The sequence below is a fragment of the Numida meleagris genome, chromosome 11, assembly GCF_002078875.1.
Source record: "Numida meleagris isolate 19003 breed g44 Domestic line chromosome 11, NumMel1.0, whole genome shotgun sequence".
In the NCBI taxonomy this organism is placed as follows: domain Eukaryota; kingdom Metazoa; phylum Chordata; class Aves; order Galliformes; family Numididae; genus Numida; species Numida meleagris.
The window spans coordinates 18538599-18556247 of record NC_034419.1 but is presented as its reverse complement, the minus strand read 5'-3'; the positions used below and the strand labels follow the sequence as shown (position 1 = coordinate 18556247).

At 46.6% G+C, this 17649-nt stretch overlaps 1 protein-coding gene across 11 annotated transcripts in view; it reads right to left on the bottom strand.

Moving 5' to 3' along the window:
- Window positions 1-17649, bottom strand: part of ITPR1 (inositol 1,4,5-trisphosphate receptor type 1) — a 152857-nt gene that overhangs the window by 64824 nt on the left and 70384 nt on the right. For all 11 annotated transcript variants that reach the window (XM_021409097.1, XM_021409098.1, XM_021409099.1 and 8 more), the window contains 4 exons: window positions 14077-14197; window positions 13263-13447; window positions 11823-11971; window positions 10801-10912 (listed from right to left, as the gene is read on the bottom strand). In XM_021409097.1, the coding sequence (XP_021264772.1) occupies window positions 10801-10912; window positions 11823-11971; window positions 13263-13447; window positions 14077-14197 (567 nt within the window). The remainder of the gene's footprint in view (window positions 1-10800; window positions 10913-11822; window positions 11972-13262; window positions 13448-14076; window positions 14198-17649) is intronic.

Genomic DNA, 17649 nt, shown 5'->3' with positions numbered 1-17649 from the left:
ATCATCACACTGCAACACTGATGAAGACAAGCAACTTTCATCTGGAAGAACTTAGACATACAACAGAGACCTAAGCATTCAAATGGAACTGCCTATTTAATTGTGGGTAAATTGATTTAACCTCTCAGGAACAGACGCTAAGAAATAAGGCTCTGATGATGCAGCAATACCCAATTAAGCCCGCTGCTGACTGCCCCTGTCTGCCCGGAGGGCGCACAAACTGGACAGACAAATGGGGCACAGGGTAAGAGAGCAGCTGCAGGGCTTTAACCTCACATCCGCTGCGGCTGGGAAACATACAGCAGAGAGCGGAAAGCCGCTGGGATCCCAAAGCCTAAATATGGCGAGATCCCACTTCCCAGGAAGGAGCCAGTGAAGCGAGCCCTTCCCCTGCTCCGCGTGCAGGGGCTCCTTGGCAGGAAGAACCGCTCTCCGTTCTCCTTCTAATGGACTTTCCTCCTGGCTCCTTTGCACGGCCTTTGGTGCGCCGCTTCCTTGCATTGTCACCTCTCTTGGAAGCCGCATGCGAACCATTTCTTTCTTGGCTAACTTGGAGCACAAAGTACTTGAGCCAGAGGACCAAAAGTTAACAGGAAGACCCTCATTTGTGCAGAGGAACACACAGTTCCTGCTCAGCGCGCTCCACTGAGCACACCCTTGGCTTGTAGACTGGATACTGGGAAAGCCACACTGAGTCATTAGTGAGTCTGGGCACATTGTCCTGACACCATCAGTACAACCTGCTCCGAGGCAGAGCAAAAAACACCCCCTTCACTGCGGGTTATCAGCAACAGCACGTACGTTGTATGGGAAATTGGGCACCTTCCTTCCAACAGAGACAGAAGCTGGGAGGCCAAGTGGACACGACTGCAACTGGATTTTAGGTTCCAAACAAAGTTCCCTAATGCTCAGGCTAATACCGCGACCCCCAGTTAATAAAACCTATGTGTACATTTTGGGGCTGAAAAATCTGCAGAGACGAAGAATAAACAAAATCAGTGCTGATCTTCTCAACTTAAATTGAAGAATGGAGAAGTAAATATTCTATTTCACAAATTCCTATACCTCCCCACTTCGGCCCAGACAGCACGTGTACGTGGATCAGCGTGTCAGAACCAGCCCCACAAACTCATCTGCAAGCAGAAGCCGCAGGCCCTGGCAGGGCTCCAGTGGTCGTTTCACATTACCATGGCCCTCAGCAACCTTTCAGTAAGAACATACACTCCAAATACTGAAATCACTATTCTTCACGTCAAAATGGGTTGAAACAGCGAAGAATTATTGAGCTACTGTGCTGCGCTTTGCGCTATCCTCTGTACAGCAAAAGCAAAGCACTCGCTTATGCTGCACAAGAAAAGACAAGGCAGATCGAAGCAGTCATTTTGCTGAATTCCTTGTGCCTCCATATTCCTCAGTTCTCCTCCCAGAAGGGGGTGGCTCAGAAGGGGCACAGGCCACCAGGGCTGGCATTGCTGCCGGGCACCTGGCTGGGAGCTGCCAGCTTTCAGCTGGAACGCATCGAGCAGCAGGGGCAGGGCAGAGCACAGCGCCGTGACTTTTCACCAGCAGCAGTAAAAGTTCCATTCCACTGGCTGTACAGAAAAACCCCTCTTCCTTTTAAGTTTCCATTCCCACAAGGCTGGCAAGTAAACCACTCATCATTAGCCATAACAGGAGAATTACATTTCATTTGACCTGCCGGTGACTGTAATGCTTCTACCATCCATTTCCCCAACACAGGCTACGTGTGTTTCCCAGAGCGGTTTTCATCTGACTCAACGGTGGATGCGTCCACCTCAGAAACCACCACAGCAGTGACAGCTCAAGCCTGAACTTGTTACATCTCAACTTACTGACATATGGAAGAAGTTTGGGTCTTTCTTGCTTATAGAAAGGTACAAAAGTTTTGGTTTTTTTTTTTTTTTTAAGCAAATGAAAATAAAATCATGATGAAAGTTGAGGAATTCAAGCACTCAGCGCTGCAGATTAAAAAAAAGGAAAATGGTTTGAGGAAATATAGAAAGACTTCATTTAGGTTTGAAGCCTCAGGATTGCTTTTCTCATTAATTTTTTTAAGCTCAACAATGCAGAAGTCTAGGACAGAAGAACTGAAAATGCCTGGAATGCATTTAATAGGCAGGCAGAGATTCCAATCCATGTAGATGAGGTCTCCTCCAAATAATGGCTTCAGCAGCACAGGACAGGAAGCACCTCGTGCTGTTAAGTTAAAAAAGGCTGGAAAACAATTTTGTCTCAAAAGGCTGCAGACATTTGTGAGCACATGCATACAAACACTTCCAAAAAAACAGGTCCTTTTTTCTTCAGCCTTACTGAACTTCAGGATTTTGACCCCAAAATACTTGAAAGCAGAAAGCCTCTTCCACTCCTGGCCACTTCTCCCTCCAGAAGACTGGCAGGTGGCAAACCCCAGGCTGTGCAACTTGCATGAGCAGACAGAATTTTCCGAACCACGCTGTGTCTCTTTTGGGTCATTTCCAGTCCTGTTTCTCAACCAGACACGAAGGGGACTAGGGATTGCAGAGCAATATAAACTAACAGCTGTTCTGAGCAGTCTTCAGGACCAACGCTGAGTGCTGTGGAGCAGCTCAGGGAGACCACATTTAGGGCTTGGAGGAACCAGGAGCTGCCCCGTGCTGTGCAGGACGTTGGGCTGTGACAGCGTGGTGCCTTCTGGTCTTGAAATCTGTGCACATGGCATCTCATTATTAGGGTGGCGAGGAGAGATTTGGCAGAGAAAGAAATAAAAGGGGGAAAACCAGCAAGAGAGTCTCTTAGCCAGTGTCACATCACGCCTCCGGTGGCTAGGTTGGATATCCAGGTGTCAAGAAGTACAGCGAAGATGTCAGATACAACTTAGCAGCCGACTGCCCTGCTTTCTGTGCCCTAACTCTGCTTCTCAGCTCCTATATCAGCCGGAGCTCCAGCCAGATGGGCTGTGCAGGCATGGTCCTGCAAGTCCTTTCCCACAGTTCTCCTTTCTTCTGAACCTCCCTCCTCTCTGTGAAATACATCTGTACACCTTACTTGAAACAGAGCAGAAGCAAAACATTGCCATTCTACCGCCTATTCTGACTCGTGACAGCAGGCAAGAGAACAAGTTACAATGCTGTTCTTCCTAAGTCTTCAGTAATAACTGACAACTCCATATAGGCTGTGTGCTAAGCCTCCTCTGTAAGGCCAACACCATTACCATGTAAAACCAAGAAGAGTTTAGGCAGCACAGTTCCCTTGTTGTTCTGCCACTTCCAGAGCTTTCAGATGTGTTTAGCTGGGTGAGGGCTCTCCTACGGCTACAGAGCTGTGGCATGGCACTGACCTGCAGTGGGAATGAACTCCCACTGGCTGCTCTCACAGCCCTCATTCTCACCGCTCTTCTACAACAGCTCAATGGATAAGGACCATCTTCTCTACAAATTCTTAGTAGTTTTAATTAAGCAGTAAGATGGTGCCATTTTTTAAGATTTTTTTTTTTATTTTTACAAACAACTAAAAGTGTTCCAGTCTCCTTTTCCAGAGAGCTTACCAATTCCAGTTCCAGTTTGTGCAAGAAAAACAGTCCAAAGATTGCAGGATCTCAGAAGGAAAAAAAATATAAGGCAGCCCACAAAAATTTATGAGAGCCTGCATTTCCTCTCTTGGAGACATAACAAGTGAAGCACTGTCTAAGAGCAAAATACACAGAGATGACCTTGGTACAAGCTCTCCCTGCAAGGAAAACCATTTAAAAATGCATGCCTCCAGCACTTAAGAGGTTAATAAGTTTTCCAATTTCAGTAATCAAAAGATGCACAAGGTAGCCTGTATTTTGCACTTCGCTCAGCTTTACAGTTTATCACTGATGAATGGCATCGTGGAGGTCACTTCAGTCCGCCCCTTTGAGCCAGGATTTTGAGTTCCCTTTCCACCTACTTGAAACCTTCAGAACAAAGTGAATGAAAAAAAACACACAACTTCAAAACTAAATGGAGTGGGCTCGCAGATGTAATTTGGTGATGATTGTTTTATCAGCTGCATAAAGCATCGTTAGAATCATAGAGTGGCTTGGGTTGGAAGGGACCTAAAAAGGCTTTCTAGCTCCAAGCCCTGTGTGGGCTGGATGCACCCAGCAGCTCAGGCCCCACCAGCCTGGCCTTGGGCCCCCCTAGGGATGGGGCACCCACAGCTTTCTGGGCAGCCTGTTAGCGAATCAAAAAAAAAAATCTGTTATTTTCCTTCAAATCCTAAACATCCTCAGCACCAAATGGAAACTCAGGTTGTTGTGAGTGTTGGGCTGGGTCTCACGCCATTGCTGGGGGCAGGACCAGGGGCACGGCCCCACAGCAGCGTGCTGGAGCTGCCCATCCTCACCCCACTGCAGCCATGGGGCCGTGGGGCAGCCGCGTGCCAACAGCCAATGCTGCAGCCACCAGCACAGGCTCGGCTGCTGGCAGCCACGGACCCGAGGCACCGTAAACAGCTCCACCGCCTTCAATGGCAATTACTGCTGAAGGTCACACATCAGCAGCGAGCCTAAATTCCAGGAAAAAAAGCTGTTCTTATGTAACTGCTGCTTGAATGTTGGCAGGTGCCCAATGGAGCAGTTCGCTGCAATGTGGCTAGGAGGGGAGAGGGAAAAAAAAAAAAAAGAAAAGTAGGACATCTCCCAGGCACATTCAGCATCCTGAGCATGCCACCTGCAGGTCAGCACTCAGACTGCTCACCTTGTTAATCCACAACAGTATTCATGTGTTCCTCCAGGAACACTTCAGTGCAGCTCAGCCATCCACTGGGGCAAGGGGAGTTCAGGGTGCAGCCTGGCCCTCAGCTGGGGTTTGGAACTGCAGAACCCACACTTGTCCTTGGATTTGGACTATCTTGATGGGTTGGGGATCTAATTAAAAGCAAGCTAACCCCCTGTTGTAATCAGACACAACAGCTTAATTATCACTGCTGGGCACAGATTCACGCTAGGTGGCACTTAAGAAAAATTTAGGTTGGTCTTGCTGACAACTCGCCCAGGAACAAAAACACAGCAGTGCAGCCCTGAGAGGAGAACATTAAGAAAGACTCAGCCCGAGGGCTTTTACAGAGACCATGCCCACCTCCAGCCCTGGGGTTCATCTCTTGCTTGAGGCACCTGCATGGAGCCGAGGCTCCAAGCTGTGCAGCCCTGCCTGAGCCCCAGCCCCAGGGCAGGCTGCAAGCAAAGCGCTCCCCAGGCTCTGGCAATGGGTTGCTGGGGTTTTTATTTTTATCAAAGCAAATCTTGTTTCTCCTCAACCTTAAGATATCTCTTCTGTTCTTTATTTTAACGCCAGTCTCATGCAGACCCCATCCCTAGAGGTCTACACCTCTACAGGAACCGGAATACTTTGGAAATATTGCAAGAATTACTTTCCTTCTTAAAGCATCATAATCCCTCTCCCCAGAAGAATCCTTCTGCATGAATCCTGCTGCAGTACTGGGTGCTGGAGAGCTTGAAAAACATCTATAAAAGCTTAAGAACTCCACCAGTTCTCCTCGGGAGAACTCCAGCTCCCTCCTGTCCCTCCTTCCCAGCAGCAATGCTAAAAGCAATCTCAGGATAAACCCCTCACAGAACTGGGCCAAGCGAGGGCAGCGGGATCAAAGCGCGCTGCTCGCTCCTGCACTGCCAGCACGCCTCGCACCCGCACTGCTGATCCTTCCTGCTCTGCAGGGGATTTCCTGCCCCGCGGTGGATTCCAGAGTTATTCACCTGCTGAGAAAGGCACTCCCTTTCTTCACCCTCGAATGCTAACAGGGGCTGCAGCTCCTGTTTTCCTCCTGCCGTAACTCTCCATGACAAATGCCTGCACCTTTTCATGTCGTGGGGTTCAGCGTGGCTGGAACACTGCGCAGCGAAATCGCCCCGCAGCAAGCAAGCGGAGGATGTGAGGCTCAGGCTGCTCATACCATCACAGAAATCCTCTGAAATCACACAGCTCTGCCCTCAGTTATTTTATTGGAGTCTTACCCCGAGGGAATAAGGAGCACTTCAGCTGGTCTGAAAAATTACATAATGCAGAGTTAGGCAGGGAGGGCATTTATTGGTTCTACTGACACTGGAGATTTGTGTTCTTTGCCCTGCACACGTGCTGTTTCCAGGGGTGACAAGGTGAAAAAGGGAACACGTGCTCTGCCTTTGGGAATCACCGGTGGTTCCAGACCCTGCCGGACCCCCTTCCCACACATCCAACACCTTTGCCCTACAGTAGCTGCTCCACCACAGAGCAACACCATTCCAATGCTGCAGCCTCAACACCAGATCCCAAATCGCTCCGCACGCTCCGGCTGATTTATTACAGGCAAAGGCAGTGCGTTACAGCCAGAAACTAAGTGAGAAAGATTTTCATGTTAAGACTTAATTTGCAATTAAGCAATTCGTTGTTTTGTCTGAAGGTTCTCCAAGATGAAATGCTGCTGCTATTCTGGGATGCGCCGCACAACCTGGGGGTCCCGCACCTGACGGAGGTGTTCATGTGCCAACGGGATCGTTTTTCACAGAGACATTGCTGGTATGCATTCCCCAGGTAAAACGGGGAAAAAAACTCATTCAAAAAGTAGTTGATATTTCAAAGATGATGCGGTTCTCAGAGCAAAGTTACCCAGATAAAATGCAGCTGATCAGCATCCAAATGGAGTTCTGCAGAAAGCGCCTTACAGTTCATCATCTCTTCCACTGAATAAACAGGAGCGGCACTGTGAGCATTTTCAAGGGTTGAATTTTGTTGCCTCTAAATGGTTGGCTTGGGAGATAACACAGGAAACAAACCAAAGAGGAAAATGCTTCTATTCCCCTGGCATTTCAGCGAAATAAGGTGCTAGTCCATCACTTTCTGAGCATCATACACTTCTGCAAAAAGAATCCCAATGTTTGTGCCCACGTGGACTTTTTGGGGCTGCCTGAGGAAGCTGCAGCAGGAGCAGCAGCTCAGAGCCCTGCTGCTTACACCAAACACGGCACCTCTGGAGTCCTCAGGAAGCCGAGTTCCAGTAAAACTGAAAGCCCTTCTCCACACACAGCCTTTCTGCCTGCAAACAGCTGCACCAGGCCCAGCACCGAGTGGTGCCCTCTGCCCTCCTGCCGCTCCTTGGGAATGAGCCACGTCCCGCTGCCATGCAGCTCGGGCAGGGGCTGCTCCCGCGGCCTCCCAGCTTCTTCCACCTTCTCTGCTAGCACCACTAAAACCAGCATTCAGCTTTCCAGAGAGCTGACAGAACCTGCACGCAGCTTACGATGCTGTATTACAGCTGGAGGCCAACGCTTTGACAGCACTCACAGCAGTTAGTGCTCCAGAGGCACTCAGAGCTGGTCCCAGACCTCAGGAGAGGTCCTGGGGCACCAGGTGACTGCCAGAAATTCTAACTGTGTCTGGACTGATACTCAAAGCAATGACACGTGGAATTAGTTAGAATAACTATTCCCATTGAGGACACATGGCAGACTGAGACCTCCACTACTGCACTGACACAGGCATACAGTGCTGGAGACAACAGGACAGGTCACAGGCTGCTCGAGAAACAAACACCATACAAACAACACTGGAGAAGAGAAATAAAATCAAAACCTCAGCATTATCCAATTCAATGGTAATCTGCTGGGAAAAAAAAAAGAGGGGGAAGAATTGAAAGCAAGCATTAGTAAGAGAAATTACAAACAAATCTTACGTTAGGATCTCATCAGTCATTTAACACTGACACTGTAACCCAGCACTGTGCTTATTTTGCAGCAATGCTTTGCCCTGGGCGTGTGAGGGCAGCTGAGCTGGGAGCCCAGCAGCCGGGTTTCCAGTTTGGAACGGGAGCAGAATTCCGAAATCGAACAGCTGGAGAGCTGAGCTCATCATCTGGTAGGCAGCAGGACGAGGTGCATGAATGACATGTTTCAGCTAAGTAAAAAACTTGGGTCTAGCCTACACTGTCAATGGAGCGGAGCTTTCAGCATATTGAATGCACCACAGTACGCTCCCCATCCCCGAGAGCGCCTGAGCGCGTGCCAAGAGCGGGAGCCTTCAGCAATATGTAAAGCTTCGAGCCTTCCCACAGGCTTCTGTGCATCTGCGCTCTCACCACGCTTTTTGCACGCTGCAGAGGAATCCCAGCTGTTTAATGAAGGCCTCAGCTAATGGGATGAGCCGGCGCCGTGCTCTCGCTGCGCTTCCACCTCCAGAAGGGACGGCACGCGGGCCAGCAGGGTGCGGCACTTCTACTGTTTGTGCTGGAAGATTCAGTGGGAGAGGAGGAGTGGGGCCTTCTATAAATCAGACTGTTCCAGGAGCAGCACGCAGCACGCCAGCAGAACTGCACGCTGTGCCCGAGCTGGCCCTGCGCTCCCGTGCTGCTGGGCGCTGCTTGCAGCACGCTGCTCACAGCACAGATCTACCCCCTGGATGTAAGGCCTCCTAGTGCTAGAATGGGCGGATAAGATTGTCTTCCTTCTTTTTACACTTCAGGATGGCTGCGAAATCCAAGGCATTGTCTCCTAAGTGGTGACTAAATGCAGTTCTATGAGCACAGGGGAGAGCCTGTGCTTGCACCTCTCACGCCCAGGCAGCTGAACTACACTGCCGGCAGCCTATCTGTAAGCAGTCAGCTGCCTTCTCATACTCAGGACTCCACTTCAAGGGATGCTCTTATTTTGCATTATGTAACTGATCTGCTGTCATGCATTTTCTACACTTGGAAGCCTGAGAATCCTGCTGGATTCTCCAGCAGAACGGTCTGTTCCACTAACTGCATCCTCTGGAAATGCTGCTTTACCCAAGTTTGTAGAAAAATTTTAAGGTATGCTTGTAAATGAATTTCCATCTAGAAAAACCAACTGGCATATTGCACTAAGAACTCAAAGCTCTTTTTTTTTTTTTCCCCTGTGTATAATATATAAAAAGTCCACCATTTATATTACTTCAGATGACCTTGGAGAGCCTCTCTTAGATGTTTTTTTAATGGGAGGATGTACACTGATAAATTCACTAACAAACTGTAATACCAAATCTGAGGTTATGTCTCAACTTTTATACCTCCTTGCTTTGGGCACGAGAAAGTATCAGCAAGCACCAACAGTTGCTGAAACAGAGCACCTCGCCCAGCTCCCTGTTGCCGGAGCAGCCTGACTTGTGCCGGCTCCAGCCATCCCCTTCCAGACCTGACCTGCACCGTACTGCACACGTCTTCATAAAGAGACATCGGGGATGAAGACTTCCAGCTGTACCGAGAGGCCAAGCAGAGGTCAGAAGATTGCCTCACGACTTTGCAGGGAGAGGGTTATGACTCAGCACGGGACCCTGACACTGAGCAGAGGACAATTCATGGAAAACAAGCTGAAAGCTGCAGCTGCCCCATCCTACCAACCTGCTCCCCTTCTCATCCTACCTATACATGCTTCTTTCTTGCAGCTTATTAGGGCCCCTTCCCAAAGTCAGTGAGTTTATTGAAAAATACTGTAAAGTGAAGAGGATTCCTTAGTGGCACAGCGCTGCAGAGCAAATGTGCAGCCACAGCCCGGAGGTGGGCTGGATCCAGAGAGGTGCAGTGAGAGGTGCAGCACGTGGGAAGGGAGCACGCCCTGGCCATCCCTGCCCTCTGGGCACTTTGCTAGCAGCCTCCCTCCACCCCACCCCGTGCTCAGCTGGGTGCGCTAGGGTCACAGCCCACACACGTGCACAGCCACATGTGTGCAGCCTCCCTGTTGTGTTTGCTCTCCCAGCTCCTCCAGGTCCCTGCCTCCTGCTGAACTGGCAGCAGAGCACTGTGTTCTGCTCCTGCGTCCTCCTTTCCAGCTACACTAGACAAAGCAGAGGTTGTCTGCGTCATCCCAGGTGGGCATTCACCCTGGTGGTGCCACAGCTTCCTCTGCCTTCACAGCTTCTCCCTCCCTCACGGCTGCAGCTATAGCTATAAACAGTTAATATTCATATTACGAAGCTGTCTGAGCTCTAAAGCTTTTGCCTTTTTGGGCTGTGAATCTAGCACTGCGCAACAACTTCAAACCCTACAGCACGTGCGCATCGGACACGAGACACCATCTGCTCCCAGGCACAGGCTCCCAGCTGCAGGGAGCATCCTTCCACACCACTGCTTCCCAGCCCCAGCTGCCAGTTCCGACCTCTTCACGAGCACGTTCACCCACAGGCTGTACTGCGTGCCTGCTGTGTGGCATGTCGTTAGGCTGGATTGCTTAAAAAATGGAGGAGATGCTTTAGATTGGGAGTTCAAGATGGACTGCAGGAACATCCAGATTCCCAAACATACCGGCATAGACACACGCTTCTGATTCAGAGGATCGCTCTGTAACTACAGGAAAACATCCCTCTCAACTAGACAAAGGAACTGTACGTAGGAAAGGCAAAGAAGTGAAAAGAAAATACAGGGGTGGCTGTACAGACAGTTTCCATCTGTAACTCACAAGATGACTCAGATGTATGTAAATTAAAATCAAACCACAAAATATCCTCTTATTGTAAGTGTATGTGACCTGATGAAGAGTCACCTAGACTCAAAAAAACAGATAAAGAAGTTACATTCTTTGTAAAAAGGTAACCATTGTCAGCAACAGCAAGAATTAGGAGTTAAACTTGCAAATTTCAAGTAGAAAACAACAGAACAAGGCTTACCTTTCCAATTCTATCTGAAGTTGTTAGCTGAATAAAAATTTTTTTGTTCCTTCTCCAGCACAGAAATGCTTACACATACAAAACAGAGCTTGAAAAAGCCTGAAGTTTATTTTCCTTTACTGAAGGCAGCGTTGAACATGGAATGAAGGGCTGTCAGTTACATTACCTTTTCTCCATAGCCTCTGTCCTTGGTCATCATTTCCCTGAGTGTCTGTAATACTTTAATACATAGTTTCTCTTCATTCTCCTCTAGCAGCTGTTTAGTATGCTTTATTAATCTGAAAATAAACAATCAATTACAGTTCATTTTAATAATAGTATTCTAAAAGTAAGATAAGATACGTGGCTCTCTTACTGAATTTAAGCTGCAAACAGGGTTTTATTAGAACATAATTCTGTCTCTCCATTACATAACTATTTGGGGAATATTCTCTCAGCAGCAACGTGTAACAAGCTGCTATGGGCTTTGGTGAAGCTGCAAAGGAAACGTGCAGAGAGGCTGGCAGAAGGATACCTAGATAAAAGCCATCTGATTACAGGCAGAAAGGAATCAGAGGAAGGCACCATATAATTTAAGACTTGACAGATCTCCAGAACAAACACTAACAGGAAGGAGAAAACTGTTCCACACGCTACTTTTGTTAAAAACATACTGGGAGTCCTCAGCAGTGCAATTAGAAATCCACTCTACCCAGCATTTGTTAATTACTTCCGAAATCCCTGTACATAATCCACCTCTCCAGGAGATGATCTGAGAACCTGGGTTCTGCCCTGCAAGTGACCCTGTAATCTCTTCTTTTCCTTCACTCCAAACTTGGGCATCTGAGTTACGTGAGCATGAGATAAGAACTGATTTTGACACAGCATCAAGTGCTACAGGGGCAAACACCTTGCAAACATCATCGAAGACAAGAATCAGCTCAAAATTTTATCCTCCTTTATACATGCTATGTATAAGGCAGCAAACAGGCTCCTAAGTAATAGCCCTGAGAGGATATCAGATAGTCTTTCCCCCACACCAGGAGCCCACCACCCTCCTCCAAATGACAAGCACTATTTACTATAGCAAGAAATACCAGCATAAAGCAGGGCAAGAACGCACCACTCCACGGAACATGGGGTGGAAAGTGGTAAAAAGCAAAATATAATCAAAAATCTCCCAGCAAGTCAAATTTCAGGACAACTTACTTGCAGATGAAACCTCCGCTTTCACATTTCCTCCTTGCATCTGTGTTCTCTGGGAAGAGCAGCTCAGGTCTGTGAAGCACATCTACCAGTACTGACAACTCCGCTTGGACAAGAGGACGTAAACGATCCTCTAAGGCTGACACTATGTCCTAGAACATAACCATACTGACATTTTAGACATCAAACACATATATAGTTACATACATACTAATTTTACAAACTGCAAAAGAGGAACAGGAACAGTTAGGTCTTCCCTGCCTGGATACCCCCAGAGTTTGGTCAGAAAAGACCAAGTTTTATTGTTTAATAGCCTTCTCTAAAAAGGAAGACTTATTTTCTAGCAAACCCCCATATTACTTAGTTCCCCTGCTCTCCCCAACATTGCAGGTGCTCTTGTTCACTCAAGAGAAAGGAGAATGCAGATTCACTGCATAGAAACTCTGTGGTAACTCTCAGTATTTATGCCTACATACGCTGACAAAGGAAGTACCACTTAAAGTTATGCATAAATAGGATTCTTCCCTTTTCTCTCATGCTTGGAAAGCTGTAGCTACTTGACAATAAAAGGATGTTTATGCTAAAACTTCAGCACTCAGAAAATACTGAGATCCACATGAAGCCAGAGAGAAAAGTTTCATTGAAAAGAATAGAGGGGAACGGATAGAGAGGGACAAACTATTTCAGTGAGAATGGGTTGGGCAGAGTTCTTGCATTTTGTACTAAATTAACAAAGTTAGTTAGCACTGTTTGCTATAAAAAGTTTTTGAACATAGGATGAGTCTTAAAGGAAAAAGACATAGTTTAAGATAATGAATTTAATATGGTATCAAAGAGGCTTTACTGAACCATCTCCTGGTCTGAACATAGAATATAGCTAAAACAGTCCCTATTTCTAACATGAAGCATTATTTTTAAATGTTATTTTTTAGCAGAAACTGTGGGAATGCCAACACACCTCAGGAAAATGACCCTGGATGCAACCGTGCTACAAGAAAGCAACGCACCCATTCACTGGGAGCCCTGCAGTGCTTCCTGCAGGTCTGGGGCACCTTTCACTGCGCTGAGACGCTTGGTGCACAAGCAGCAGTGCACTCAAGGGGTCTGGAAGGCTGTGGCAGTGAAAATGTCCTGTCCCACCAAAGGAATGCTTTACTTCTAACAAATGGCAGAACAAGAACGTCTCAAGTACCGGTAACTTCACATGTCATCCCCTCCTAGGGGGGTAAAACTTCTCTATTCATTCAATGTACGTTCAATTATGTTTCTTTATGCGGTGGTTTACATTTGATTTTATGCAAAGGATTACATTCAGCATCAGCTAACTTGTTCACCATGCAGCATTCTGACTAGGTAATTCCACATCTTTCCACTTCGTGAATTCCTCCTTCCACGTAAACACGCAGGCGGTTATCAAAAGAAGAAGGGGTGCTGCACAGTCACCTGTAATCTTTCAATTATGTTCCGATAATCCCTGGAAGCAGCGAGCACCGAATCTCTGCGGGCAGCATTCCTCGCAGTCATTCGCCAGTTCATTGCAGTCTTCTGCACAATGTTGTGAGATTTCAGGAAGAGATTGTTGACCTGACTGTCCAAGTCCACAGGAATTGCGATTGCTCGGCTCTTTGCTGCAACAAGTAGAGGTTTAATGAGAACTGATTCCTTTAGTCCATGTATTACAACCAATGCAAGAATAAGACAAGCTCTACTTGCAATTCTTTCTGCAGTCTACCTAGAATGCACTTTAAACAATGTCCCTGTGAATGCTCAGACCTCTCTGCAGCACTACGTTTCAAGTATTTCACAATTCTGAGCTGTTTACTCAAACTCCGTGAATAGGAATACGTCCTTAGACACACACTCATCTCATGCTAGCACACACGTGCGCCTACCCAACAGGATTTGGTTTCATATCCAGTACAAATTATTCTTTTTGCTACTAAAAGCAGAACAAATAACTGGGAGGAGTGCTACAAAACTAAAGATGGACCATTTCCCAGTCACAGATCAACAGGATTACGAAGAGCTCTGAGGTTAAACCAGGAAAGCACTTCAGGTTACAGTGACAACACCTATTGTTCAGCTGCAGCAATACATCAGCACGATTCTGGCTCTGCAGTGTGACTTGGCTCTGAATTAGCTGCAAATTGCACCAGCGAGAAGTAAGCTGAGCTTCGTTTTTCGGAAGGATGAAATGTGAGCAGCAAATGCAAGACCACGTTTGCAGCGTTCAGATCCGATTGCATCCATGTCTTACCTACATCTGAGAGCACCCGAATGCAGCTTTCCACTGATGCCTTTTGGCTTGGCATCAACCAGTTGCAATGGTAAACTCTGAACACACCCTGCAGCAACTGCACAAACACAGGCTGGCGAGTCTGGAACACAAGGCAAAAGAAAAATCAAGCATCACATCACACTGAAACGTGTCAGCATCAATTTGGGGTAACACTGTTTCCAGCTTCAGCCATGACTTCTTGTGCACCACTCATTTCCAGCTAGTCTGCATCCTCTAGTTACATGATTTACCACGTAGACAGCATATCTACCACACCATCAGCAACTGAATGGAGAGGGTGGGAGCAAAGACTGGAAGGGAAGTCTTAAATAGACAGCTTCTAAAGCATAAAGCTTTAGTAACTGAAGCCTGACTAAGCAAAGGAAATAAGCAGTAATCTTAATCTGTTTAATCAGAGTTATCAGCAAACCTGGCACACGGAGGTTCTTCCTTTAGCACTGACCAGCAGCTGACTCAGTGGCCCACAGGTAAATGGGATTCTGCTCTTGGCTAAGCAACAGCACAGCTACAGAGTTGAAAACTCATCACTTCAAATATCACCTGGTATCTAATTTACTGAAGAAACCAGCTGTGTATTTGTTATTTTGAACACAGGTAGTAGTTAGTGGTAAATAATACTGTTGTTGCAGAGCAGCCAGAATTAACATGTGGTTTTTAGCCCTGTACTTTGCATGGCGATCTTCCACTGCAGATAGGTGAGCTACTCTGACACATATATGCACATGAGCTTTGCTCTTTCATCTCTGCAACATCCCAACTGTATTGATCAGAACTCCCCACATGGTTTTGTATAATAATTACCTCGTATAGCAATTCATTTATTTTTTACCTATAGAAGAAAGAGCATTTAAAATGTTTCAAATGAACTCGGCCTGAGAGGGAATACCCACGTCCCATTGCCTATCAGCTACGTCATGTTTCTAGCAGCTAAATGAACTACACCGCAGTGCACAGCCCACAAGACTTAGGAACCAGAGAAAAAAATACCTCTTTTATTCTGGTCAAGATCTGTGTCTGTTTGTAAGAAAAAAATGGAGTTAGAGGGAAAAAAATCTATTAGACGATTAAATCTATTAGATCAATACATTAAATAACACCACTATGAAATTCACAAAAGGAGGGTCCAAATTCAAGAACTAAATACTACAATGAGGCAAATACCCAGTACCCTTTCTAGAAATGAGCCAAACACCAAAAACATGGCAGACAGTGTTCTCCGAGGGCACTGAAAATACCTGCACTTTTCAACTTAACCACTGACAGTCCTTCCAGTTGCTTTTCAACGACTTGCTGGTCTAAAAAGCTTCAGAGACACTTAATTTGTTCAAACTAGATCCATAAATCAAATAAGAAATTTATCCCATGTTCCACATCCCTCTGAGTACATTTGTGAAGGAAAGCTTCGGGCAGCAGCACCCTTAGGAGGCAGGCAAGCTAAACAGTACTTGTTAAGGAGGAACATTTTTGGACAGCTGTTCTTTGGAAAGACATATTTATGTTGTCCTAAATTTTATATTATTTGAACTGTATGATAGATGTAGAAGGTGTTACTCGAACAAGCAAGGCTGGTCCTGACTTAGGGGAGGCACAATTCAAGTCCAACAAGCCATAACACGAAAGAGCATGAGACAAGAAGAGGCTCGTATGCAAAGACATGAGAGGACACAGTGCAGCAGAAAGAATGGGGAGTGAGTGAATCCAGAGGCAAGGCAAAGCTGAGTGGCAAAGGTCATTTGCCTATGGAGACAGGGAGCCCTGCAGAATTTCAAATCTGAGGGCAAAACCCCAGCTGGGGGAGTTACAGACACCAGCCAGGTACTCTGGCAGGCTGTACTGCTCAGGTGGGAGAGCTCTCAGATATGAGAAAGTGTTGAAAGGCAGGGAAAGGCAGAGAAAGAGCTTTTAACTTAAAGACATAGAGGAAAGGCAAATCCAGGATAAGCCAAAGACAGAGCTATCAACTGAGATGGGAAGGAGGGATGAAATAGGCTGCGTATGGAGGTGTGAACGAGATACTGAAGAAAAACTGCTGACATATAAAGTTATCAGATAGCTAAAACATGATAAGGAAGTATATTCAAATGGTGTACTCTCAGATGACAATTAAAGGTATGACAGCCAAGGTATACAACAGAGGGATGAGAGGAGAAGGGCAGAGCCCTGAGGAACAAGGCAAACCATTGATCTCAACTTCTTATCTTTTGATGAAATTTTGACAAACTTTCATGGAAGCTGATGGTACAATAGTTGCTGACATTTTGAAGTCACATGAGAAGCAAATGAACTGCTGGACTGCTCAGACTTGCCTGGGTTAAGACACAACTCTAATAAAGCTGCTCAGCCCAAACACAGCTGCTGCAGCTCTCTGTGCTCTCACAGGCAATGCACACAGTCTGGCAATTAAAGAGCATTTGAGATCAACTCAAATACCGCTCTGTTGCTTTCAACGTGACTGACTCCTTGCTTGAATACGGTCTGAGAAGCAGACCTCTGTTGAATATAAAATAGTTGGACGGATCGGGCTGGAAACTGGTCATCCAGGCACGGGTCAACTACACTCCGATTCAGTGAGGGCAGGAACATACTGCTAATGCTGGACAGAAAGAACTCCTCACCTGATGCAGTCACACAGCAGTTCTGTGTACATTTTCCCAGAAGCCTGCAGTCACCCAGGCAGCACAGCATGATCCAGAGGGTTACAACACACACCGTGATGAGGGACTGCCACAGTCAATTGGCACTTGCCCCTTATGGCTGCCTCTGGGAAGCAAGATGCTTCCTAACCTGCTGCCAGTTGAATTCAATTACAAACCTGGAGTTTGCACTCTGAACAACTGCCATTGTCACGATGAGGTTGCATCAAGTTTCAGCAATCACCATACTCAGACTTGAGATCAGCCAGACACCTGACCACCCCGCCCACACTCCTCCCAAGTTATTTATGAATAAAAGAATGATGTTATCTTTGTGCTGAAATACAAACATTAGGGCAATGTCCTGACACTGCTGTTCTGCTGAGGAAATCTCTATCTTCTGTCACAAACATTCCAAGTTCTCCCCCACACTTTTTTTCAAGATCAGAAGTTACTCAGCTTAATGGAACAGAGGTTTTGCATTTTTGTTGTTTTTAAAGGCAATTATAATCTTATACAAACATACTGGTTCTGTACCCTCTGTAGTGCAACTTCCACTCCCCCTATCTGGAAGGCCTGCCACCAAAGCTTTCTCTTCTTTCCTCAGCGTGCTCTGGAGAACTCTTTCCTGCCATCCAGTTGCTAACCTCATGATGACACGCAGGTCTTCAGGAGGGAGTTTCCACGTAGTCTCAATGGTGGTTCAGAATTGAATTTATCCATTAAGTTGAAACTGTTCTCACAGAAAGTGTTTGTACACTGATATACAAATTTTCTACCCATGTCTACCTCAAATAAACATCTTGGTCACAAAGAATACATATCTGCACACGTCTCTTTTGAACTGATAACAGAACCAACGCGGAATTAACATAATCATGTTGGCACCATCTCTTCA